Consider the following 27,432-nt stretch of genomic DNA (forward strand, 5'->3'; position numbering starts at 1 on the left):
CACTTCCAAGGCTTTGAGTTTGTTTTTTTTTTTGGGGGGGGGGGGACACCCTACTGGGACCTTTATTCTTCAGAGGTATTATGCTCTCTTGGCTATACTTTGATAGTAGATGGCCCAGTACTTCCCTCTGCCCTGGGGCTATAAAGCAGGATCCTGTTATCTTAGTATGGAGGCCCAAACTGCAATATGTAAGTGTAGGCAAACAGCAGAGTCCTACCCCAAGGAGAGCAGAGAAATCTTTGCAGACTTCCCATATGGTCTCTTGGGGTACAGGCTGCTTTCTCCCGATTTTCCCTGCAGATTCTGCAGCCGTGCTCCTCACTCCACACTCACCCAGGTGCAACAGAGTTCTCTCACCTCCCTTTCAAGTTGTTGCTGGTGATGTGCTTTGCTGTGCTGGGCTGTGTTGTGCTGGGCTGGACTGGGCTGGGCTTTTATTCTAACCAAGGTCCTGGTGAAGCACACTTTTCCTGAGGAACTTCTAAGTTATCTTGGACTGGGAAAATTTATCACTCAGTGTTTCTGTGGGTTCTTCCCTGCTAAATTTTGGCTAGAATCATCCTTTGTTTTGGGGGGGTTTGGGGGGTAGGAGTTCTTGGGAATGCTGCCTTCACACTGCTGTCTTGGCTCTGCCCCCCTGTAGTTTTTTTTTTTAATTTTTGAGTTCTAAATTTTCTCCCTACGTATACCTTCAATCATTGATAAGACAAGCAATATGTCAATTTTACATTTACAATTCATTCAGATTATAATTCCACATTCGCTGTTGCAAAAAACAAAAGAGAAAACAATAAAGTGTTATAGCTTTCCCTTTTTCTTTTTCCATCACTCTTTGCTTTATGTTTGTTTGTGTGTGTGTGTGTGTGTGTGTGTGTGTGTGTGTGTATGTGTATGTGTGAGAAATCCTTGTTCCTCTCCTCACTTATTAATCTCTACTTGAGGCTGCTTGAGCTCAGGACTTTGGCCATCTCTATCATTGTTTCCACCAGAACCTAATATAAAGCAGGGTTCATACCAGGTGCTTTACAAATGTTTATGCTTTATTTTTATACTATTTCTTTACCAGGATTGTTGTAAGGCAAACTTATTATAAACTATAAAGGGCTATAAAGCTGGAACTATCTTATTCAGAACTGTTTGATGTAAAGAAAAACTTACTAATTATGGTTCTATGAAAGTGGATTTCCATTTCTGTAGTCTTCAAATGAGGGAGCACTGGATGATGTAACTTCTGTCAGAGATTTTGTAGAGACCCCTGAGAAGGGAATGAACAAGGTGTCTTTTTTTTTTTTGTCTTCCAGCTTTGTGATATTTTTGAGGTATTCCTTAAAGGGAGTTTAATAGGGCAGAAAGAAAGTAATAACAGGAGCAAGAACACAAGTGGGTTAGAATGGACTCCATGTGAGAAAACTGACCTAGTTGGAACATTTAGATCTAATTGGGAAGCAAAGTATTGAAAAAAATGTTCTGGGGCAGCTAGGTTGTGCAGTGGATAGAGCACCTGAGATCAAATATGGCCTCAATTACTTAATAATTACCTAGCTGTGTGGCCTTGGGCAAGCCACTTAACTCCATTTGCCTTACAAAAACCTTAAAAAAAAAAAAAAGAAAAAATGTTCAAAGGTAATTGAGGGTTAGGTGATCTCTTTCTTCATTGATTTGAACTAGTCTTGGCACACACTAGTATAAGTACATTTTGGCCTGTAACAGTGCTATCTTATATTTAAGGAGCAGTTATGTAGAAATGGGATGACTTTTGATGCTTATAAGTTTCTCAAGTTTGTGGAGTTTATCATCTTTAGTAGCAGAAAATGTTAGAACTGAAAGGTACTTTAGCAATTTTTATAAATGTAAATTTGTAAAATTTCCAAATGAAAAACTGAAGTCAAGAGAGGGGAAGTGACTCTTCCAAGGTAGTATGTGATAGAGTCAGGATTTTGAAGTCTCCTAAGAACCAGGTCACTGCTCTTTCCAGTGTACCATATGTTAACCTAACCTCCCTTTCTTGCAGGTGAACGGGAGATTGGAACAGAAGGGAAGATGCTTCTTTTGGCTCGGGAAGATAAAAAACTCCAGTGTGTGGGTTTATGGAGCAGGCAGCCGGCAAGTGCTTTCCCTCACTCATTTGTACTGTAATAGTATAGCACAGAAGCAGAAAGTGCTTTTGAATACATTGTTCTTTGGTCACTTCACTTCAGCTCCCTGAGTAGTGATCTCAGTTTCATTCTATTTTTTATAGATGCAGAAAATGAAACTCGGTGAGGGTGCTTAGGTGCTAGGTTAAAAAGGCAAAAAAATGAAATCATCCCTTTTTTTTAAAAAGAAGAGAGTTTTTTGTTTTTAGGTTTTTGCAAGGCAACGGGGTTAAGTGGCTTTCCCAAGGCCATACAGCTAGGTAATTATTAAGTGTCTGAGGCCCTATTTGAACTCAGGTACTCCTGACTCCAGGGCCGCTGATGCTCTATCCAATGTGCCACCTAGCTGTCCCCCAAAAAAGATTTATTTATTTATTTATTTATTTTTCCAACTAAAAGCAATGGTATTTTTCACCAATCATTTTTTTGCAAGGTCTTCAGTTTTATAATTTTCTCCCTCTTTCCCTTCCCCTGACAGAAAGCAAGCTGATGTGGGCTCTACATGCAGAAATCAATCCTTCTTTCAATGAGTTTATATTCTCTTGGGAGAGACTGTTGTATGTAAATATATGTAGAACAAATGCAAAATGAATACAAGTTAGTTAAATGTCAGCTGACAAAAGGGAGAGAAAGGGAGAGAGGGAAGATGCTAGCAAGCTGAACTATGAAAGTCTTCATGTAGAAGATGGTGCTTGATTTATGCCTTGTAGTAAGGTTTCATGAGGAGAAAGAAAAAGGGATGTAGTAAGGACTTGAATTTGTCTCCTGAATTCCTATTCAGTTTTTTTCCTCCATTGTGCCCTTCTTGCAACTGTTTTGCAACCTGTACTTGTTAGATTTTGCAAAAGTTAGTGTAAACATGCCATTGAAGAAGAGGGATAACCTTGCCTGCATTTTTTCTGTTTTTCCATGGAATGTATGCACAATTGGGGGCAGACTGTGTGTCTAAAGATATGATCAAAAATTAGCAACAATAATAACAGCTAACTTTCATATGGTGTTTATTATGTGCCACATGCTATGTTAAAGAAAGTTAGCTGCTATTATCCCTATTTTACAGATAAGAAAACTGAGGAGACACACAGCTCATAAATGTTTTGAGGTCAGGTTTGAGTTCTTCTGATTCCAGGCCCAGCATTCTAAGAAAAATTATGGAGAGGGTTTGATCTGCTCTGTTGGATGGAGCACTTACAGTAATCAGGATACAAACCTATCACAGCATTTCACTGATAGGCATAATAATATTGGAAAGAATTCTTAACTTGGAACTAGGAAATGTGAAATTAAGTTCAGAGTCTACTACCAATTTGTTCTTTGACCTCAGGCAAATCGCTTCCCTGATATCTGCCTCAGCATTTTTGTAAAATGATGGGATGGGTCAAAATCAGAAGTTAAGACTATTTTTTCAGAGACCCCTTTGGCAATCTGGTGAAGACTGTGGACTTCTGACCTGAATGCTCTCTAGTTTTCTGCCATATCTCAGAGCCTATGAAAGAAGTTTAATGAAAAAAATACAAGACGAAACCGTATTTCTGCAATCAGATGCCATGAATAGTGAACATCTTACTTCATTGGGAAAAATTAGCTATTATTTCCTACTGTAAGTTTTCTAACCTTTGCCAGGTGAATTGGTCTTTTGATTAAACTGCATCCTTTGAGATTAGATTGATATTGTCATACTCAGGGAACTAACGATTTCAAGTGGCCAGAGACTTTGGGTTTTCAGCTGGTCTCATCACATTCCTATGCTGATGCCATGTTCTTTTCCAGAGCTAATTCGAGTGGTATCAGATTTTGATAAAATTGCTACCTTTACATTCTGAGACTTTGTGTTGCTTTTGACTTGGAAATTGGGAGTCTTTTTTGCAAGAGGGCAAGGAGAGAAAAAAAATTTAGAAAAAGAAATGTTTCTTTTGACATACTGCCATGAAACAAATTAGCATTTAGCACTTTTTCTTTTGCAATCTCTGGGTGAGTATCATGGTTTTTAGCAAGGGTTTTTCTGTTGCCTAGGTTTATTCTTGCAGACTCTCCCTCAAGATGGGGAGGGAATTCAAAACTAAGAATCAATTGGGGGGACAGCTAGGTGGCACAGTGGTTAGAGCACTGACCCTGGAGTCAGGAGGACCTGTGTTCAAATCTAGCCTCAGATAATAATTGCCTAGCTATATGACCTTGGGCAGGCCATTTTAACCCCATTGCCTTAAATAAATAAAAAAAAAATTAAAGAATCAATTGGGGATGTTTAACTTGAAGAAAACAAGACTTGAGGGAGATGCTGTACAGATTAAATCTTGGTTGGAAAAGCTGTTACATAAATGGAAGTTTAGTTGTGTTCAACTTGACTGCAGAAGGCAAAATTAGGAGCAATGGAAAAAGCTGCTAAAAGTATATTTTTGACCTTCCTATATAAGGAAAAAATTCCTGTCTGCTAGAACTCTCTAATGTTGCAGTGGACTGCCTCCCAATCACTGAGATGCTTTCAACAGGACCAGGTGATTGTCTGTTAGAACTGTTGTAGGGACAGTTATGATGAGGTACTGATTAGTCTACACATCCTCTATGTTCCCTCCTGACTGGGATACTGTGCCTCTGGAATGAAACAAGACCTTTTTGAGTGGATTTCAAGGTTTCTCAGCCTGGAGACTGGGCTATATCAAGATTGTTTTTGGTTTGGGATCTTTTGTTTAGTGGAGTATGAAGTGGAGTTTGAATTTTCTAAGGGGTCAAAAGTCAAGTGTTTGAGAACTGATACTTTAGGGGATGACTTTAAAATGTCCATGGTCTAGGGTCCATCCACATCACCTAAATCCTCGTCAAGATTTTGAAACTCTCCCCTAGTTATTGCAAAATTGGCAGAAGTCCCTCCAATGTAAGAGTGCATTAAAAGAAAAATAAGATAAATTTGAGGATGTTATTCAAGGTTCTCTATGACCTGGTTCCAATTTCCTTTTCTCTCACTGCTTCTACCTTCTTACAAACCAAAGGGATCCTGAGCTTTTACAATAAATGTATCTTTGCTGTTTCCTCTTCTTCTACACCTATTTCTACTATTGAAATCCTATCCATTTTTCCAAACTCAACTCACATGCCATCCTCATGAAATCCTCCCTAATGTCCCCAGCAAGAAATAATCTTTCCATTTCTAAACTACTCTTAGCACTTGATAACTTTAAAAAAAAAAACATTTATTTTTTCCAATTACATGCAAAGGTAATTTTCAATGTTCATCCTTTTGCAAACTTTTGAATTCCTCATTTTTCTAACATCTTCCCTTCCCCCTCCCTATGACAGAATATATTTCATGTTGTTAAAGAGGAATTAGAATTAAATGGGGAAAAACACATTATAAAAAAAGAAAAAAAAGAAAAGAAATTTTAAAAAGTGAACATAAGAGTATGCTTTACTCTTTATTCAGACTCCATAATTTTTCTTTGGATATTGATGGCATTTTCCATAACAGCTCTCTCAGGATTGTTTTTGAACTTGATGTCTCTCTTATGGCACTGGTTACATTTTGCCTTATTTGATTCAAGTTAATTAAATATGTGTTAAGCAATCATTATTTGCAAAGCACAATGTTCAATGGATGACAAATGGAAAGGAATAATAAGAATGAAAGCTAGCAAGGTAGGTTGAAGCCAAGTAGCAAATTATACTTGGAAAGAAACAGAGTCACTAATGATTTTCATGAAGATCTGGTTATCTGAACAGCTAATTAAGGAAGATTACTTACTGAGAATGCATCTTGGCAGGTAGGTAGCTTGTGGATAGAATACTGGACTTGAATTGGGGAGACCTGAATTTGAATCCTACCATAGACACTGTGTGACCCTGTTAACCTTTATTTACCCCAGATTCCTCACCTTTAAATGGGTATAAAAATAGAATATCCCTCCGAAGGTGGTTGTGGGGTCAGATGAAATATTTTTAAATGCTTTGCAAACCTTAAGGTGTTGTACAAATACTAACAATTGTTTTTTTTAATTTATTTTTTTATTCTCATTTTGTACAAATGTTTTTTTTACATTAATAAAATGTTCTTGTTTACAAGTAAAAAAAATACCCCTCCTCCCCCATGAATATAGATAGACTTGCTTGGGCGAAAAAAGTAAAGGGGAGAGAAAAAATTTAAAATAAATAAAAAATAATAGTAATAATTGTAGGTATGGCCAGGTGGTGCAATGGACGAAGCACCAGCCCTGGAGCCACGAGCACCGGAGCCCATATCCAGCCTCGTAAACCCAACAATCACCCAGCTGTGTGACATGCAAGTCACCCGATCCCCACTGCCCTGCAAAAACCAAAAAGAAGGAAAAAAAAGACCCAAAATAAAATAAAATAGTAATGATAGTAGGGGTGGCTGGGTGGCAGACAGCATTGGCCCTTGAGCCAGGAGCACCTGGATCCAAATCTGGCCCCAGACATCCAAAGATCACCCTGCTATGTGGCCCCAGGCAGGCCATCCAGCCCCACTTGCCCTGCACCCTCCCCCAAATAATAATAACAAAAAATGTGCTTCAGTCTTTGTGTCAACACCAACAACTCTGTCATGGGTGGATCTCATTCTTTATGATAAATCCATCACAAAAGTTAATTCCATATTTTTCCAACGTTGCCATTGCTGATCGCAACTCCCTCCTTTCTTATTTCTCCAATACCATGTACTCTATTTTCTCTCTCCTTTCACTCTGACTCTGCTGTAGGGTTGTTAACTGGGTCAGCAGACAGATCCCTGGTCCTGGGGCCAAGAAGCCCTGAGTCCACTTACCACCCCTTAGGCCCAGAATCCACCTGGCCCTATGGTCCTGGGCAGGCCTTCCAATCCCAGCTCCTTGCAAGAATTAAGAAAGAAAATGTGTTATATCTGACCACTCTCCCCCCATGGTCCATCCTCTCCTCCTTTATTCACATCTCCACCCCTTCCCCCTGCTCCCCCCTCCTTCTTACTCCAGATGTCTATACCCCATTGAGTATATATGCTGTTTCCTCTCCTAGCCATCTCTGATGAGAGCAAAGGTTCCCTCATTCCCTCTTGCCTCCCCTCATCCATATCATTGCAATAGCTCAGTGTAATAAAAAAAAATCTTATGTGAAATATCTTGGACTATTCCCCTTCTCCTTTTTCTCCCATTCCATTTCCCTTTTTTTTCCTATTGCCTCCATTTTTACACCATATTTTATCTTCAAATTCAGCTGTCTCCTGTGCTTCAACTATAAAAGCTCCTTCTACCTGCTCTATTAAATGAGGAGGTTCACATGAGTATTATCGGTATCATTTTTCTATACAGGAACACATGTAGTTCATCATCATTGAGTCTGTCATATTTTCCCCTTCTCCTCCAATCTCTATGCTTCACCTGAGTCCTATATTTGAAGATCAAACCTTCTGTTCAGCTCTGGCCATTCCAAAAGTAACATTTGAAATTCCCCTGGTTCATTGAAAGTCCATCTTTTTCCCTGGAAGTGGACATTCAGCCTTGCTGGGTAGTTCATTCTTGGCTGCATTCTAAGCTCTTTTGCCTTCCGGTATATTGTATTCCAAGCCCTACAAGCTTCCAATGTAGCTGCTGCTAAGTCCTGTGTGATCCTGACTGCAGCTCCACGATATTTGAACTGTGTCCTTCTGCCTGCTTGTAATATTTTCTCTTTGACTTGGGAGTTCTGGAACTTGACTATGATATTCCTAGGGGTTGGTTTTTTGGGATCTCTTTCTCTGGGGGATCGGTGGATTCTCTCCATTTCTATTTTGCCCTCTGCTTCTAGAATATCAGGGCAATTTTCCTGTAGTAATTCTTTAAAAATGATGTCAAGGCTCTTTTCCTGATCATGACTTTGAGGTATTCCAATAATTTTTAAATTATCTTTCCTAAGTCTGTTTTCCATATCAGTTGTTTTTTCAGTGAGATATTTCACATTTTCTTCTAATTTTTCATTTTTTTTGTTTTGAAGTATTGATTCCTGATTTCTAGTAAATTCATCAATCTCCCTGAATTCTATTCTTTGTCTGAAGGATTTGTTCTCCTTTCTTATCTCTTTTTCCATCTGGCCAATTTTGCTTTTTAAACCATTCTCCTCAATAACTTTTTGAACTGTTTTATCCATTTGACCTAAGCTGGTTTTTAGCATGCTATTTTCTTCAGCATTTTTTTGGATTTCCTTGACTAAGCTGCTGACTTCATTTTCATGTTTTTCCTGCATCTCTCTCCTTTCTTTTCCCAATTTTTCTTCCAACTCCTTCATTTGATTTTTAAAGTCTTTTTTGAGCTCTGTCATAGCCTGAGCTCAATTTCTGTTTTTCTTGGAGTCTTTAGATGCAGTAGCTTGTGCTTCCTCATCTTCAGACTGAGTGTTTTGATCCTTCTTGGGCTCATTTGCAAAATATTTCTCAATAGTCTTCCTTTTGTTTCTCTGCTTGCTCATTTTCCCAGCCTGGGCCTGGTTTTGGGGTGCTTCCTGAGCTTTTGGGACACTCCCACAAGGGTTTCAGTGTGTGGGGCTCTGTCCTCCCTCCTGGTCTGTGAATGACCATAAGCACCTCCCTCTGCCACGAGGCTGAGGTGGGGGGGCCCTGCTGTTCTATGGGGGGGGCCTAGACTGCCATCAGGATCTGAATGTGGTCAGAGGCCCAGAGTCTGTTCCAGGGGCAGAGGACTGAGCTTGCAGTTTCTCTTCACTCAGCTTCATGCCCTGGGGGCTCCTGCTTATGGGCTCGGCCTGCTTCTGTTTCTGGGTCTGGGCTGCTGAAAGACCAAGTTGCTCACTGTGTGCCCTGAGGGCTGGGCTCCACATGCTAGCTCTGGCAGTGGACCCCTGCTGTTCCCCTACTTTGTGCCTGGTGCTCCTCGGGGTGCAGCTCAGGAGACTCCCCTGCTGCTGGCTGCTGTGAGCCGCGGCTCCCAGCACCCTGGGGCTGCCTCCAGGAGGCTGAAGTTCTTTGGCTCTGGCGGGCGACCCCTCTGGCGGGCCACCTCTCTGATCCTGGGGAGCAGAGCCTTTCTGCTCTTTTCCAGGTTACCTTGAGTAGGAGAACTGCCTCACTGGGTCCCTTTGTGGGTTCTGTCTCTCGAAAGTTTAGTTAGAGTCCTTAGCTGATGAGTTTTATCAGAGAGCTCCTGAGACTGGATCCCTTCTTGTCACCATCTTGGCTCCGCCAATACTAACAATTGTTAACAGCAACAGTAATAGAAATAATTGAAGAAAATAATTATATCTCATTGATCTATAAGTTCTCCATGATACCTAATACAGAGTCTTATTTATATTCATATTGACTGAATAAAGTACTCTGTGCAAAGACTAGGCTTCCTGCTTGAGATACAGTATTGTTCTGTGCCTTGAGAGCTTGCACCCTGTTGGGAATAGTTCAGATCCACAACTTGATCACATAGACTGTTCTAAGAACAAATCAGAGATCCAGAATATTTTAAGAGGAATTAAGAGGTGATTTGAAATGATTGAAGAAAAAAATGAGTGTCTCATAACAGATAAAAATCAGCCTTGTTTGCCTTTCTCAGCTTTCTTATCTTCCCACTTCCTTCTAGGTCTTCCTCTTTGTTGGCTCAGATGCTTTCAACTGCTGTACTTTTCTCTCTGGCTTTTCTCTGTTGGCGGGTACTCAAGATGGGAACATATATCAGTTGGATGTAAGGAATCCAAGGTGAGTCCCAGTATGTTTTATTGATGGTATATAATTTTGGTGAACTAGAATTTTTAGCTTGAATTCAACTTCAAGGGCATATATGATCTTAGAACTATGAGTTGATTATGTAGTAATAGTTAGCACTTCCCTATTTTTTTCCATTTTAAAAAAGAAAATTGAGGCTTAGAGAGCCCATTTTTCATCCCTGTAATCCTCATTAAATCATTCTCAGCTTTATTTTCCTTGAATGATTCTGATACTTTAAATAATATTTCCCAGAAAGTCCTGTTTTCTGATGTTAATTATTTTCATCATGTTTCCCTTTGCTTTTCCTTGCATCATTCACCCATCTCAAGATGTTAGCATGCTAGCAACCTTAGCTCTTGCTAGTACCACGCAATGGGCAGCTAGGTCGTGCAGTGGACAGTATAGCCCAAAACAAAGTGCTTTAGGAATATTTGAGAAGGAAAATGCTACTTTTAGGTCGAGAGGGCAGGAAAGACTTTCTCAGGAAACTGGGCTTCAAAGGAAGAAAAGGATGTTAATATATAGAAGTGAAGAGAAATATATTCCAGAAAGCAACAAGGAAATCTGAAGACATGTTTGTTGAATTGAAAGAAATGTTTTGTTTTGTTTTTTAGTTGAATCAAAATCCCAAACTTTATAAAAGAAATAAGCATCAGTCTGAAAGACTCTCATAGGTAGCAGCCTGGCTTCCCCTGCTCCCAAGAACAAGGGTTCACATCTCACATGGGCATGGCACTGTACCAGAAAGCAAAGTCAGAGTCTACCTCATGCATGTAGATGATTTTATTTACAGCATCTGACGTCACTAGAGAATGGGGTTCATGAGAGTACTGGTGACTTTTCAAGCCTCTTTCCTACTCAGCTATCCCGCCAGTTTTCACTGCGTAACTGTTTCCAACAAACAATATCCCATGGTGCCTACACTCTATATTCCTGAAGTGCATTCCTCTCTTACCTGTCTTTTAGGAATCCCTGGCTTCCTTCAAAGTTTAGTTTAATACCACCTCCTCTATGAAGCCTTTCTTGATTTCTCTAAATTCTTTCTATTTATTCTGTGCATATTTATATGGATACATATGATTTCCCTCAGTAGAATGTAAGCAAGGACTTTATTTTTGTCTCCATTGCCTAATTTGCTTGACATATATTAAATATTTAATAAATTCTTAGTGAAAGTTCCCATAAGTGATTTTCTTCAGGAACTAAAGCTCATATCTACAGGCACAAAAACTTTTCCTTTTTAGTGAACTGCATAATTTCTAATTCAAGTTCATTTTGTGAGTAGAATAGTTAGCTTTTGTGGAAAAATGAAGTTAAAACTTCGTTGTTGTTTTTTTTATTTTTGCAAGGCAATGGAGTTAAGTGACTTGCCCAAGGTCACAGAGCTAGGTAATTATTAAGTGTCTGAGACTGAATGTGAACTCAGGTCCTTCTGATTCTAGGGCTGGTGCTCTGCTCATTATGCCAACTAGCTGCCCCCAACTTTATTTTTGTAATTTAAATTTTTTTGTAGCATTTAAAAAAAATTTCCTCCCAGTTATATATAGTGAAAATTTTTGCATTCATTTTTACAAGATTTTGAATTCCAAGTTCTTCTCCCTACCTCCTTCCCCTCCCCTCTTCTGAAAATGATAGGTAGCTTGATACAGGTTTATAATATGCACTATGTAGACTTTAGTCAGTTAAACTCACTGAACCTTGGTTACCATCTGTGTAAAATCAGGCTAAGAATAATGGTACTAGTTGTTTCCCAGATTTGTTGTTAGGAAATAACCATTTAAGTGCCCTTGAAATGAATGGTTGTTCTCAGTCATTCCAGAGTTTTAGACTGATCAGTTATTACTATATCATATGAGGCAACAAAGTTACTTGTGGAAACTTTCCCCCATGCCAAATATCCTTAGACTGCTAGACTTCTACAGTTTTTGTCTGTTTATAATTTTGTATCGTTCTTCTTTGGTATAATTTGTTCTCACTGCTTCCTTTCAAGGCCATAGGCTCTTGAAGTGATCTTATGGATCTTCACACAGTTCTTCCACACTGGAAAGTTTAGTTAATGGATAATAACCAGTGAAAAAATGCTGATTACTTTTTGAATCTAATGGGTAGCTCCAACTCTTAGAAAGAGTTTCTCTTCAGTGAAACCAGATCTGCCTTTTGGCAGCATGCCTCTCTCCCCTTCCATAGTTAAAGTCTCTGGGACCACATAAGAATAATCACTTAGTATAATTTTTTATATTGGCCAAATCCAGTAATTTAAGAAATAGCTTTTCTGTTGCTAATAAATTACATGATAATTATACTGGTAGGGACAACATGGTTTACTAGACCTAATGGTTTTTTGTTCTTTGTTTTGTCCAGACTGTGATTTCATAGAGGGAACTATTCTTAAAAAGACTCCTTCTTCTAATGCAGTTCAGCAGCTGTCCTATAACTTAGCCATAGAGTTGCTTCAGCCACTGAGTCACATTATGTGACTTGTCCAGGATCATATAAGCTGTCTGTGTTAGAATCAGTACTTGAATGTAGGCCTTCCTTATTTGGAGGCCTCCTTTCTTTTTGTTTGTGTGTATGTGTGTGTGTTTGACATGCTTACAAATTAGTCATTTTCAGTATGAGAATTTAGGATTAAGGGAAAAGAAAGAAAACTATGAGATAGGAAAGAAAAACATAAGAGAAATTTTTAGAAAGTGAAGGTAGTGGCAGCTAGGTGGTGCAGTGGATAAAGCACCAGCCTTGGAATCAGGAGTACCTGGGTTCAAATCTGGTCTCAGACACTTAATAATTACCTAGCTGTGTGGCCTCAGGCAAGCCACTTAACCCCATTTGCCTTGGAAAAACCTTAAAAAAAAAGTGAAGGTAGTGTTCATTCACATTCTGAATTTTTTGGGTTTTGTTTTTGTTTTCCTCTGAATGGGGATAGCATTGTCCATAGCTGGTCATCTAGGGTTGTTCTACCTCTCTGAACTGTTGAGAGGCACTCATCCGTCAAGACTGATCACCTCACTGGTGGTGTTAATATGTACAGTGATATCCTGGTTCTGCTCCCTTCACTCAGCATCCGTTCCTGTAATTCATTCCATGCTTCTCCAGAGTCCTACCATTTATGGTTTCTTATAGAACAATAATATTCCATAACATTCATATACCATAATTTGTTCGGCCATTCACCAATTGATGAGGATCCCCTCATTTTCCAATTCTTTGCCACTAGAAAAAGAACTACTATAAATACTTTGGAACATTTCCCATTTTTTATGATTTCTTCTGGATATAGGCTTAATATTGGAATTGCTGGGTCAAAGGGCATGATCAATTTTATTGCTTTCTGGACATAGTTCCATATTGCTCTCTAAAATGGTTGGATGAGTTTGCAACTCCATGAACAATGCATTAATGTACTAATTGGAGACCTCCTTTCAAGTTACTCTCCACACTGCTTCTTGGTACCTAAAGGTAAATTGCTTAAATAATAGTTTGTTCTCCCCAATCCCAAGTGTCCTGCTTGTCCTATTTCTCACCTTTGACATTTCCCTGTTATCATCTCTCATGGTATGGTAGTTACTTTTATTGTTTAAGTCAATTCCCTTGTCCCATAAATAATAACTTCTCCTTTCCATAGTTCTTTAAAATTTCATATATTCTTTAAAATTTCATAGAACAATGAAAATAGTTAATATTAATATTGTCTCCAAGTAGCGAGAGGAAACTGAGGCTTAGAGATGGTAAGCAACTTGCCCATGGTCACATAGTTAAGAAGTGACTTGGCTGGGATAAGAACCCAAATCTCTTAGTTACATAAACAAGCCTCTTACCAGTATGCTAGCTTCCAATTTAAGTTAGTACTTTTTGAACCAAAGTGAAATGGATGTCATAAACTGAGTGGATATTGATACAAACTGGTTTAGAAGTTCACCTCCTACCTTGTTAGAAGAACCAGCAGGTTCTTCCTTTCAAGGTCCTGAAATGGAAGGTATAGGGTTTATTGTAAATCAGCTAATCAATAATGTTTAAAGAAGGGAGTTTTTTTACTTTCTAATCTGAACTCTAAAGTTATCTTTATTTCCAGACTATTCTATTAATTTTCATAGGATAATAGCATTTTGAGCTGGAAGAATCCTTTGAAATAGATCTTCTATATAATCTGCTCATTTTCCAGATGAAGAAATTGAGGCCTAGAGAGAAGTGACTTGCCCAAGATTACACAGTTATTAGATTGACAGGTCTGGGATCCAACCCAAGTCCTCTGATTCCCAGGCCAGGGCTCTGTCCATTATACCACTCAGTCTCTCAACTTTGAAATCAACTTTAAGGAGATTTTAGCCAGAAAATAATTATTGTAAATATTTTATCTTTCTCTTTGCTTTGTCCTGTTTGCTTTAATGTTGTTGATAATATGTTGGGTATATGTTAGCCTCACTTTTCAAGAAACCTTTTTGACCCTTATTCTAATATTCTTCCTGGCAGGACTCCAGTTCAGGTCATTCGCCGATCAGGAGCACCAGTACTGTCTCTGTTGGCTTACCGAGATGGATTTGCTGCCAGCCAAGGTAGACTAAGTCATGAGCACAGAATTGACCTCTTTGGCAAGTGAATGAATGCCTTGTGAATTTTAACATGGGCTGAATTTCTAATTTAGAGGAATGAAATCAGGAAAACTGGGTTTAGTTTTAGTGATACTGTATGATCCTAGGCCGGTTACTTCATGTCTGTAAGGTTCAGCTAACTCATCTGTAAAATAGGGATAGTAAACTTTTTCCAAGGAAAAGACTGTAAACCATAAAGCACTTGAGCAAGTGTCTGAAACTAAGAATAATAAAAAAAAAGTACTAATGTGAGCTGTAGGTATTATTATTTATGTTGTGTTCATAATTCTGGACACCAGCTCAATTTACAATTTATGGTAATACTATCTTTATGTTAATCCTATCTATTAATGAAAGTATAGGATTTCCTTTGTTTTTAAGGGTACTAATACTCTTCACATTTGTATCATGCTTGACAGGTTATAAAATGCTTTCATATACATTATCTCATTGACCTCATGGTAGTCCTAGAGGGATACACAGGGTAAGATTTATTAATTCCATTTTAGAGATGAGAAAACTGAAGCACAGAGGATAGAATATGATTTGGATACAATATGATTTAATGATATATTTAAAAGAATTAGAGAATGATTTCTCTTTGGAATATTCTTAATCTACCAATAGAACTGGAAAAATATGAGTGAATAATTCAAGGAATGAAAAGCTTATCTTTCAGGGAAAATAACAGTATATTCAGTTCTACTACAATGTGACATAATGTGTTTCTAAAAATCACCATGGTATGTAGCTCTGCATCATTTCATAGAGATCTCCTCATATTTATTTGAATTTCTCATGTTTGTTACCTCTTTTGGTACAGTAATATTTCAGGATAGGAGGTCATCAACTGAATGTCAGGTCTAGGACTTGATCCTGAAGTCTCCTAATGACCGAATTAGGCCCTCTTTTCTATTACATAGGACAGTATATCTCTGTATTGTGCAAAAATTCTCAAAGACCTAGTCACCAGACTAAATGATAACAGTTCATGTTTCTATAGCACTTTAATGTTTACAAAGCATTTTCCTCAGAACAAACACATGTACCAAATTGTATACATGCTTTTCTCCCTGTTTGATTCAGTGTAATCTCAGAAGAGGTCAAGTAATCAGCCTAAAATAGCAGAATGTATAAATTTCAGGACTGATATTTGAACCTAGTTCTCTTATTTGTAGTTCTGTGCTTTTAGATGATTTCTGCTTCTCAAATTCTATGTGATTCCATGTGATCTGAGTTCTTCCTCTTTTTCTTTTTCAGGTGATGGAACCTGCTTCATTATGCAGCAGGACTTGGATTATATAATTGAGTTGACTGAGGCTGACTGTGACCCTGTGTACAAGGTATGTCTTAAGAAGAGCACCAAATGCAGCCTTGACTGATGGTTTGGAGATACTAAACACTGTCATTTGTTGGCAAGTGGGTTCGTTCCATAGGTCAGTTCTTTGGTGGTTGGTGGTTGTTTCCCAGTTGGTAGAAAAGTAATAATAACTCCCATTTCTATAGTACCTAGGTTATGTGGTGCTAAATTATAGATTCAGAATATAGAGCTAAAAGAAACCTTAAAAAAATAAATAAATAAAAGGAACCTTAAAAATCTAGTCCAATTTCCTCTTTTAGATAAGAAAACTTGCTAGATATATGAACTTCACCAGTCAGGAATTTTGATAAGCATTAGGAATACAAAAACAGAATTGAAAAAAGCCCTCCCCTCATGGAGCAGACATTCTAACAGAGGAGGAATCATGCAAATGGATATCTAATCTTTGCAAAATAAATACAAGATACTATTATAAATAGGAAGGGTAATAGAAACTGGATGGAATCTGAAAGAATAGGGTTCTTATCCTTTTTTGTGTGTCATAGACATCTTTGTCGATTTGGTTAATCCTGTACAGGGATACTAACTCAAAATTATATTCTTAATTACATAAAATAAATCCTTAGGATTACCAAAGAAATGAATAATATTCAAATATAAAGTCAGTTACTATTTATTAAGCACTAACAATGTGCCAGGTTTTATTCTCAGAACAAATAGTTATCAAGAAAATCACAAGCTTCAGTTTTCAAGATCCCCCAATCTGGAAGGTGGCTTTGGAATGAAGTTTTAAAAGAAACTAGGGATTCTTCTTCTTTTCTTTTCTTTTCTTTTCTTTTCTTTTCTTTTCTTTTCTTTTCTTTTCTTTTCTTTTCTTTTCTTCTCTTTTCTTTTTCTTGTTGTGGTGGTGGGGTAATGAAATTAGTTCACATCAAGTGTAAGCATCAAGTGTCTGAAACCAAATTTGAATTCAGGCTCTCCTGACTACAGAATTTGCTCCTAGGAAACTAGGGATTCCAAAAGACAGAAGTGAGGAGGGAATGCATTTAAGGCATGAGTAATGACCAGTGCAAAGGTCCAGACTGGAGCATTATTTGTGAGAAACAACAAGGAGGCTAGTATGATTGGATTTAAGAGTGTATGAAGAGAAGAAATGAGCCAGACTGGCCAGTTTGCAAGGAACTTTAAATGCTACCCAAGGAGTTTATACTGGATTTTAGGAAATGGGGGTTGATATGGTCACACCTGTGGTTTAGGAAAATTTCTTTAATTGCTGTAAAAAAGGTGAGATTAAGAAAGGAAAGACACTGGAGGCAGAGATTGAAATAATCAAGGTGGGAGGCAATAAAAACCTTGACTAAGATAATAATTTTGTGAGTAGAGAGAAGGTAATATAAGCAAGTGATACTGTGGAACTAGAAATTACTAAATTTGGCAGTGATTAGATAAGTAGAGTGAAGGAGATTAAGGATAAATATGATATAAAGATTGTTAACCTGGGTAATGGAAGAATGGTGGTTCCCTTAACAAGTTTCACTTTTATACACTCTTTTTTTTTTTAACAAGGCAAATGGGGTTAAGTGGCTTGCCCAAGGCCACACAGCTAGGTAATTATTAAGTGTCTGAGACTGGATTTCAACCCAGGTACTCCTGACTCCAGGGCCCGTGCTTTCTCCACCGCGCCACCTAGCCGCCCCCAAGTTTCACTTTTTAATAGATTTTTAATAGGAGAGTTTAGAGTAAGATTGCTTACTGTTGCAAAAGATAAGGAATGTTTTGAAAGTATTATGTTTAAAATATGTATAGGACACTATACAAATTGTGTAATAAGAGATTGGTTACACAGGAACTGAGCTCAGGAGAAAACTAGGACTAAATAGATATGGGAGGGGCAGCTAGGTGGCGCGGTGGAGAAAGCACTTGGCCCTGGAGTCAGGAGTACCTGAGCTCAAATCCCATCTCAGTCACTTAATAATTACCTAGCTGTGTGGCCTTGGGCAAGCCACTTAACCCCATTTGCCTTGCAAAAAAGAAACCTAAAAAAAAAATAGATATGGGAACCCTCTGAATAGAGATGATAATTAGTCTCATGGGAACTGATAAGGCAGTAGAAGCCACCTTCAGCTGAGACTTGAGTCTCTCTTATATTAGAAATTGAGGTGTGGTAAGAAAGTTCTCCAGACAAGAGAACCAAGAGAGAAAAGTGTTGCAAAAATTCTGAGAAGAGCAACTACAAAGAGAATATGATCAGCAGTGTTAAATACTTTAAAGGTTGAGGATTGAGAAGAGGACATTGGATTTGGCAAATAAAAGATCACTGATAGTCTTGGAAAGATCAGTCAGATGGAAGTCAGAAGCTTAATTGCAAAGCATTTAGAAGCAAGTGTCAGGAGAGGCTTAAGCAAAAGAAGAACTTAAGAAAAGCATTGAGAAATGAGGGTGTGATCAAAGTGACATCTTTTTCTAGGGATAACCTGAGAAACAAAAAGAGAGGTGGACAGGACAGGGCAGAACCAAGATGGCAAATTGAAAAGAAGCATTAGAGTCTTGTTCTCTTTGCATACTTCCTTAACAAAGATCTAGAAAATGCACTAGGTGGAATTCTGATAGAAAAAATGAGTGAGTCATTTTTTTTCAGGCTTAGAGAGCTGGTCAGAGAGTTACAGTTACTAGAGAGGGCTGGTAAGGGCATGCAGTGATTGTGGGAGGTATCATTCTGGCCCTTGGGGACTAAAAAAAGGGTCCAGCTAGGGCATTTGGAAGAGACCCCAGAAGAACCCTGAGCAAATAAATGGTGCCATCTAGCAGCTCTACTTACTGCCTTCCACCCAATGCAGAGAGATGCAGGTGTAAGTGTTGGCCCTTGAATACTGAGCATAGAACAAATTCTGAGAATAAATGGCAGCTATGTGAATAACTCTGATTCCAGGAGCAGAGGGCAACTTCATAGACTAGAGGGAAATAGCAGTTTAGTTTCTTTGAATCTTCAGACCTTCTCCTAGCAATCTAGTAATCAAGTAGTCTATTGAGATTCCCAATCAGAAACAAGGTAATAGACCAGGAGAACAAGCAGACCTTCTACCGGATCACATCACTTTGAGAGCACTGGAACTTTACAAGTCCTGGACAGAACTATGAAAACTGCAGAAAGATGGAAGAGGACAAAAGTTCCTCCCAGCCCTGAAAGTGTTAGGCTGTGCCTGGTACTAATATACAGAACTCAAATTCAAGAAGTAGGCTGGAAGAATGAGCAAAAAAAAAAAAATTGTGAACGTAAAGAGCTATTATATCCATAAGAAGTTAAGATATAAATGCAAAATAAGAGAATGATGTGGAAACCTTGATAAGCAAAACATAAAACAAAAATGCAACTTGGATATAAGTTCAACAAGAATTTCTAAAACAGTCAAAGCAATTGAAGGAGCTAAAAAAAAAGGAGCTAAAAATTATTTTAAAAAACCAAATGAATTGGGGCGGCTAGGTGGCGTAGTGGATAAAGCACCAGCCCTGGAGTCAGGAGTACCTGGGTTCAAATCCGGTCTCAGACACTTAATAATTACCTAGCTGTGTGGCCTTGGGCAAGCCACTTAACCCCATTTGCCTTGCAAAAAAAAATACCCTAAAAAAAAAAACCCAAATGAATTGTATGATGAACTGTGAATGACTTAGCTATTTTCAGCAATATAGTGATACACAACAACGCCCAAAGGACTCATGATGGAAAATGTTGTCCACTTCCAGAGGAAGAATTGATGTCCAAATAAAGATTGAAGGCATACTATCCGGTCTCAGACACTTAATAATTACCTAGCTGTGTGGCCTTTGGCAAGCCACTTAACCCCATTTGCCTTGCAAAAAAAAAACAAACTAAAAAAAAATTTTTTAAGTGGGAAAAAATAAGGTATAGGAAAGAAAAATATGAATAGAAAATTAACAGCTTAGAAAAAGAGATATAAGGAAAATAATTTTTTAAAAATTAGAATTGGCTAAATGGAAGCTAATGATTTTAGAAGACATCAAAAAATAATATGGCATAGTCAAAAGACTAAAAAATGTAAAAATATATCTTAAAAAAAACTGACCTGGAAAACAAAGGAGAAATAATTTAAGAATCACTAGGCTACCTGAAAACCATGAACAAATCCTCAAAGAAAAATGTCCAGATGTTCTAGCACAAGAAGCTGAATAAGAAATTGACAGATTTAACAATGAAAACTCCCAGATATATTTTAGCTAAAATTCTGAATTCCCAGATTGTGGAAAAAACAAAACAAAAAACCACAGCAAGCAGCCAGAAGCAAAGAATTAAAATATTATGGAACCACAATCAGGATCACAAGATTTAGTAGCCAGTACCTATATAGAATATATATGGAGAGTTTAAATTATGATATTACAGAAGGGAAAGGAGCTAGACATACAACTAAGAATCTACTCAGAAAAACTGAGTATAATTCTACAAGGGGAAAAAAATAGCTGAGGACTACCAAGCACTACTGATGAAAAGAACACCACTGAGTAGCAAATTTGAAGTTCATACACAGGAATTAAGAGAAATAAGTAAAAAATAGTAAGGAACTTAAAACAAGATTAGATTATGTACATTCATATAGGAGATGATTCAGGTAACCCCTCAGAACTTTATCATCACTAAGGATTATAGAGAAAGTCTAATTATTAGAGGTAGTGGTTATGATGCAAAGGAAGGGATGGTCTCAAAAAAAAAGAATGGAATAAATGAAAAAGGGACATGCCCTGGGAAAAGAAGGGAAGGAAGATGAAGAATGGGCATAATTCTCTTACATAAATGGGTTGCACAAAAAGGAGTAAATACAGCAATGAAGGGGGGCATGCATGTGTCTGAAATACACTTAAATTGCTTAGAGGAGGGAATTTACATATATACAATTGGGTACAGAAACACTTTTTTAAAAAATTTTCCAATTACATACAAAGGTAGTTTATAATATTCACCATCTTCAGATTTATGAGTTTCACATTTTTCTACCACCCACCCTTTCCTCTCTCTACCCCATGGTAGCAATCATATACATATATAATTGTGTTTTACATATTTTCATGTAAGTCAAGTTATCAAAGAGGAATTAGAACTAAGAACTTTTTAAAAAGTGAACATAGGGGGCGGAGCCAAGATGGTGACATGAAGGGATCCAGTCTTAGGAGCTCTCTGATAAAAACTCATAAACTAAGGACTCTAACTAAACTTTTGAGAGACAGAACCCACAAAGGGACCCAGTGAGGCAGTTCTCCTACTCAAGGTAACCTGGAAAAGAGCAGAAAGGCTCTGCTCCCCAGGCCAGAGGGGCAGCCCGCCAGAGGGGTCGCCCGCCAGAGCCAAAGAACTTCAGCCTCCCGGAGGCAGCCCCAGGGCGCTGGGAGCCTCAGCTCACAGCAGCGGGGGAGTCTCCTGAGCTGCACCCCGGGGAGCACTGGCACAAAGTGGGGGAATAGCAGGGGACCTCTGCCAGAGCCCAGCCCTCAGGGCACACAGCCAGCAGCCTGGTCTTTCAGCAGTCTAGACCCAGAAACAGAAACAGGCTGAGCCAGTAAGCAGGAGCCCCCAGGGCATGAGCCCATTGAGCTGAGGGAGGGTAGTGAAGAGAGAGAGACTGCAGAGCTCTGTCCTCTGCCTCTGGAACAGGAGCTCTGACCACATTCAGATCCTGATCCCAGTCTAGGCCCCCCAATAGAACAATAGGGCCCCCCCACCTCAGCCCCGTGGCAGAGGGAGGCGCTTATGGTCATTCACAGACCAGGAGGGAGGACAGAACCTCACACACTGAGACCCTTGTGGGAGTGTCCCAAAAGCTCAGGAAGCACCCCCAAAAAAACAGGCTTAGGCTGGGAAAATGAACAAAGAAATAAGAGGAAGACCATTGAGAAATATTTTGCAAATGAGCCCAAGAAGGATCAAAATACTCAGTCTGAAGATGAGGAAGCACAAGCTCCTGCATCTAAAGACTCCAAGAAAAACAGAAATTGGGCTCAGGCTATGATAGAGCTCAAAAAAGACTTTGAAAATCAAATGAGGGAGTTAGAAGGAAAAACTGGGAAAAGAAAGGAGAGAGATGCAGGAAAAACATTAAAATGAAGTCAGCAGCTTAGTCAAGGAAATCCAAAAAAATGCTGAAGAAAATAGCATGCTAAAAACCAGCTTAGGTCAAATGGATGAAACAGTTCAAAAAGTTATTGAGGAGAAGAATGCTTTAAAAAAGCAAAATTGGCCAGATGGAAAAAGAGATAAGAAAACTCTCTGAGGAGAATAAATCCTTCAGACAGAATAGAATTCAGGGAGATTGATGAATTTACCAGAAATCAGGAATCAATACTTCAAAACCAAAAAAAAATGAAAAATTAGAAGAAAATGTAAAATATCATTGAAAAAACAACTGATATGGAAAACAGACTTAGGAAAGATAATTTGAAAATTATTGGTATACCTGAATGTCATGATCAGGAAAAGAGCCTTGACATCATTTTCAAAGAATTACTACAGGAAAATTGCCCTGATATTCTAGAAGCAGAGGGCAAAATAGAAATGGAGAGAATCCACCGATCCCCCCGAGAAAGAGATCCCAAAAAAGCCAACCCCCAGGAATATTATAGCCAAGTTCCAGAACTCCCAAGTCAAAGAGAAAATATTACAAGCAGCCAGAAGGACAGAGTTCAAATATTGTGGAGCTGCAGTCAGGATCACACAGGACTTAGCAGCAGCTACATTGGAAACTCATAGGGCTTGGAATACAATATACCGGAAGGCAAAAGAGCTTAGAATGCAGCCAAGAATGAACTACCCAGCAAGGCTGAATGTCCTCTTCCAGGGAAAAAGATGGACTTTCAATTAACCAGGGGAATTTCAAATGTTCCTTTTGGAATGGCCAGAGCTGAACAGAAGGTTTGATCTTCAGATGCAGGACTCAGGTGAAGCATGGAGGTTGGAGGAGAGGGGGAGAAATATGAGGGACTTAATGAGGATGAACTGCATGTATAGAAAAATGATACTGATAATATTCATATGAACCATCTCAGTTAATAGAGCAGGTAGAGGGAGCTTTTATAGTTGAAGCACAGGAGAAAGCTGAAGTCAAAGATAAAATATGGTGTAAAAATGGAGTCAATAAGAAAAAAAGGGAAATGGAATGGGAGAAAGAAAAAGGAGAGGGGGAATAGTCCAAGATATTTCACATAATAAGATTTTTTTTATTACAGTGAGCTATTGCAATGATATGGAAGGGAGGCAAGAGGGAATGAGGGAACCTTTGCTTTCATCAGAGATGGCTAGGAGAGGAAACAGCAAATATACTCAATGGGGTATAGACAACTGGAGTAAGAAGGAGGGGGAAGCAGGGGGAATGGGTGGGGATGTGAATAAAGGAGGAGAGGATGGACCATGGGGGGACAGTGGTCAGATATAACACATTTTCTTTTTTTACCTCTTGCAAGGGGCTGGGATTGGATGGCCTGCCCAGGACCATAGGGCCAGGTGGATGCTGGGCCTAAGGGGTGGTATGGGGGCTCAGGGCCTCTTGGCCCCAGGACCAGGGATCTGTCTGCTGAGCCAGTCAAGTAGGGTTCTACAGCAGAGTCAGAGTGAAAGGAGAGAGAAAATATAGTACATGGTAGTGGAGAAATAAGAAAGGAGGGAGTTGCGATCAGCAATGGCAACGTTGGAAAAATATGGAAGTAACTTTTGTGATGGACTTATCATAAAGAATGTGATCCACTCATGACAGAGTTGATGGTGTTGGAACAAAGACTGAAACGCATTTTTTGTTATTATTATTTGGGGGAGGGTGCAGGGCAAGTGGGGCTGGGTGGCCTGCCTGGGGCCACATAGCAGGGCGATCATTGGGTGTCTGGGACTGGACCCAGGTGCTCCTGGCTCAAGTGCTCCCCTACTGTTATTACTATTTTATGTCTTTTTTTTTTCTTCTTTTTGGTTTTTGCAGGGCAGTGGGGATCAGGTGGCTTGCATGTCACATAGGCTGGGTGATTGTTGGGTTTACGAGGCTGGATGTGGACTCGGGTGCTCGTGGCTCCAGGGCTGGTGCTTCGTCCATTGCACCACATGGCCATACCTACAATTATTACTATTATTTTTTTTATTTTAATTTTTTTTCTCCCCCCTTTACTTTTTTGCCCAAGCAATCTATCTATATTCATGGGGGGAGGGGTATTTTGTTTACTTGTAAACAAGTATATTTTATTAATGTAAAGAAAAACATTTGTACAAAATGAGAATAAAAAATAAATTTAAAAAAAAGTGAACATAGTATGCTTTGCTCTGCATTCAGACTCCATTGTTTTTTCCTCTGGATGTGGATGATACTTTCCCTAACAGGTCTCTCAGGATTGTCTTTGATCACTGAACTGCTGAGAGGAGCTGTTGATGTTAATGTCATGTTCTCCTGGTTCTGTGCACTTCATTCAGCATCAGTTCATTCAAATCTCAGAAACATATCTTACCCACAGGCAAATAAGAAGGAAAGGGATTGAGGGAAAAGGGGAAAATAAAAGGAAGATGTGGGCATTGGCAGAAGCAAATTAGATTCTTAAAGAGGCAGCAGAGGAAAAAGTGAAGACAAAATATAACGGAATAATATGGAAAGAAATACACAGTTGTGAATGGAATAATAATAATAATAGCTACTATTTATATAATGTCTACCATATGGCAGGCACTACATTAATTGCTTGCAAATATTATCCATTTGATTTTCAGAACCTTGGGAGGTAATTGTTTTTAACCTCCTTTTTACATCTGAGAAAACTGATCCAAACAGAATTAACTGACTTGTCCAGCTAGTAAGTGTCTGAAGCTAGATTGGAACTCAGATGTTCCAGACTCCAGGTCCAATGCTCTATTTACAAAACTGGTGAAGGTAGAGAAGATGATATCAAGGGGAATGTTTAGAAGGGTTGACCTTGGCAAGAAGGTCCCACTTCATTACAGAGTTTGAGTAAGGTGAAAATAGTGGGAGATAAGGAAGTAAACTCACTATCTTGCTTTTTTAAAAATTTTTTTGTCATTTCTTTATTCTTATTTTGTACAAACAATGTTTTTTAATACATTACTAAAGTATTCTTATATAAGAGTAAATGTAGGGGCAGCTAGGTGGCATAGTGGATAAAGCACCGGCTCTGGAGTCAGGAGTACCTGGGTTCAAATCCGGTCTCAGACACTTAATAATTATCTAGCTATGTGGCCTTGGGCAAGCCATTTAACCCTGTTTGCCTTGCAAAAAAAAAAAAAGTAAACATAAAACCCCCTCCGCCCCTAAAAATATAGACCCACATGGGCAATAAAGAAAAGGGGAGAGAAAAAAATTAAAACTAAAATAAAAGTAATAATAATAATAATTGTAGGTATGGTTAGGTGGTGCAGTGCATGGAGCACCAGCCCCGGAATCAGGAGCACCCAAACCCAAATCTGGCCCCAGACACCCAACTGTGTGACCCTGTACAAGCCACCCCAACCCTATTGTCCTGCAAAAAAGACTCAAAATATTAATCATAATAATAATAGTAGGGGCGGCTGGGTAATGGACAGAGCACTGATCCTTGGGCCAGGAGCACCCAGGGCCAAATCTGGCCTCAGACACCCAACAGTCACCCAGCTGTGACCCCAGGCAGACCACCCAACCCCATTGGCCCTGCAACTCCCCCCCCCAAAAAATAATAGTAATAAAATTGTGCTTCAGTCTGTGTCCCAACACCACCAGCTCTGTCACGGGTGGGAGGTAGTAAGTTCCACATCCCTGGACATCTTCACATGAAAGCACAGTTCAGGTGTAGGTCAAGCTGGATGACCTCAGAGTTTCCTAGTCCTTCTAAGAGTCTGTAATTTTATTTCCTTTTTTCCCTATCTTCAGAGAAAACAAAGATTTTTCAAATAAAGCAATCTAGTTGCTACTTTATTAAATTTAATATGAACTTTTAAACAAAATGTAGCTGAAGTTCATTGTTTCCTGCATAATCCATTTTTAATCTAGTTTATTGGAATGTTTGTTTTGCTTGATTACATGTATAATAAAAAAATTTTTTAAAGGATTTGAGACACAAAATGACTCAATAGAAAAGAGACTAGACTTGAAATCCTAAGACGTGGGTTCATTTCTAGTTTTCTAGCTGTGCTACTGTCAGTTACCCTTTGTAATTATTGTTTGGTTTTCAGAAAATGAGGACAATGATATTTTTATTATCCCCCCCCATAGGATATTGTGAGAAATAGCCTTTTTTGGGGGGTGGGGTCTTTTTAGGTTTTTTGCAAGGTGATAGGATTAAGTGGCTTGCCCAAGGCCACACAACTAGGTAATTTTTAAGTGTCTGAGGCTGGATTTGAATTCAGGTACTCCTGACTCCAGGGCCAGTGCTCTATCCACTGCGCCACCTAGCCGCCCCAAGAAATATCCTTTTTAAACAATAGAAAACACAGTAGAAATAGGAATAGTCATTGGGCTGGTGAAGTGACTGTTTGGGAAGAAACAGTAGAATCCAAGTTTCCTCATGAGTTATAAAATGCTTGCTTTTTAGGTGTCCACATGGGAGAAGCAGATCTACACCTGCTGTCGAGATGGTCTTGTACGCCGATATCAGCTCTCAGACCTCTGATGACTCAAAGACATTGAGCGTTTGGTCAGATACCAGAATCTTTCATCACTAGGGAGCTGAGACCTACTGGCCTCATGGGGCCATAAACCCTCTACATTGGGCCCACAAAAGCATGCTAGGGATTCTGTTTACAGGGCCAGAAAGACCCAAATATTGTCCTCCATGTGACCGTTGGATTGCCGTTTCAGCCCACAAAGAGAGCCACTTGAATCTGACCAAATATGTAATTTCTGTCTACATTAGCATCAACTCCTCCTTTCCCCTGCACCACAGTAAACACTTTCCCTTTCCTACTTTTCAAGAGTTAATGTGGCCCTAGGCATGCAGAAGGGGAGCACCTCTCTCTGTAGGACTTTGTTCACTGTATGGTGTAGTTCAGTTTTCTGAAACATCAAATCCACTGAATGTGCCTACAGAACCAGAGAATCAAAGCCAGCCCCCCGTGAAGAAATAAAGGAGAAGCATGTGAAGATATCAGGAGAAATCTTGTTTCATGTTTTCCCACAAGATGTGTTATAGCTCTAAAACAGAAAAGCACAGTGGTTTTAGATTTGGAGACAGGTTTCAACCCCAGGTATTATTGTGTGGGCAAGTCCTTCCTCTGTCTGGGCTGTACTTTTCCTTATCTGTCAAATAAGGGTTTAGATTATATGATCAGTAGTTCAGATACCAAGTATTTTAAATTCCTTCTGTATACAGATATGACTGGGACTAGGGATGCCAAAAAAAAAATAATAAAAGTTTTTGACTAAAAGGAGCTTACATTCAATTGAGAGAGGTCACTTTTATGTGAATAAATATATATCAAATGAAACACAATAGTGTCTTGGGAGACGCACTATCAAAAAGAAGGGTCAGGGCAGGCCTATAGAAAGTGGTGTTTGAGTTAAGCTTTGCAGGAAACTAGGGATTGGTGGAGATGAAGAAATGAATTCAAGGAATGGAGATAACCTGTACAAGATAGGAGATGGAGTGTCATATGAGAAATAAGAATAAGATCTGTTTGAACCAAAGAGAACATTAAGGAAAATAATGTATAATAAACCTTGGAAGGCAGCCTGGAATTGTTTGAATGCATAACCAAGGAGT

The 27,432-nt window shown here is 38.9% G+C and overlaps 1 protein-coding gene across 1 annotated transcript in view; it reads left to right on the plus strand.

The window, feature by feature from the left end:
- Positions 1 to 26,817, plus strand: part of PAAF1 (proteasomal ATPase associated factor 1) — an 81,697-nt gene extending 54,880 nt beyond the window's left edge. Inside the window, exons 8-12 of the mRNA XM_074216848.1 lie at positions 2,012 to 2,103; positions 9,680 to 9,795; positions 14,272 to 14,354; positions 15,651 to 15,733; positions 26,266 to 26,817. Coding sequence (XP_074072949.1) covers positions 2,012 to 2,103; positions 9,680 to 9,795; positions 14,272 to 14,354; positions 15,651 to 15,733; positions 26,266 to 26,343 — 452 coding nt within the window. The 3' untranslated portion in view covers positions 26,344 to 26,817. The remainder of the gene's footprint in view (positions 1 to 2,011; positions 2,104 to 9,679; positions 9,796 to 14,271; positions 14,355 to 15,650; positions 15,734 to 26,265) is intronic.
- The last annotated feature ends 615 nt before the right edge of the window (positions 26,818 to 27,432 follow it).

Source organism: Macrotis lagotis, chromosome 1, assembly GCF_037893015.1.
Source record: "Macrotis lagotis isolate mMagLag1 chromosome 1, bilby.v1.9.chrom.fasta, whole genome shotgun sequence".
NCBI classification, from domain to species: domain Eukaryota; kingdom Metazoa; phylum Chordata; class Mammalia; order Peramelemorphia; family Peramelidae; genus Macrotis; species Macrotis lagotis.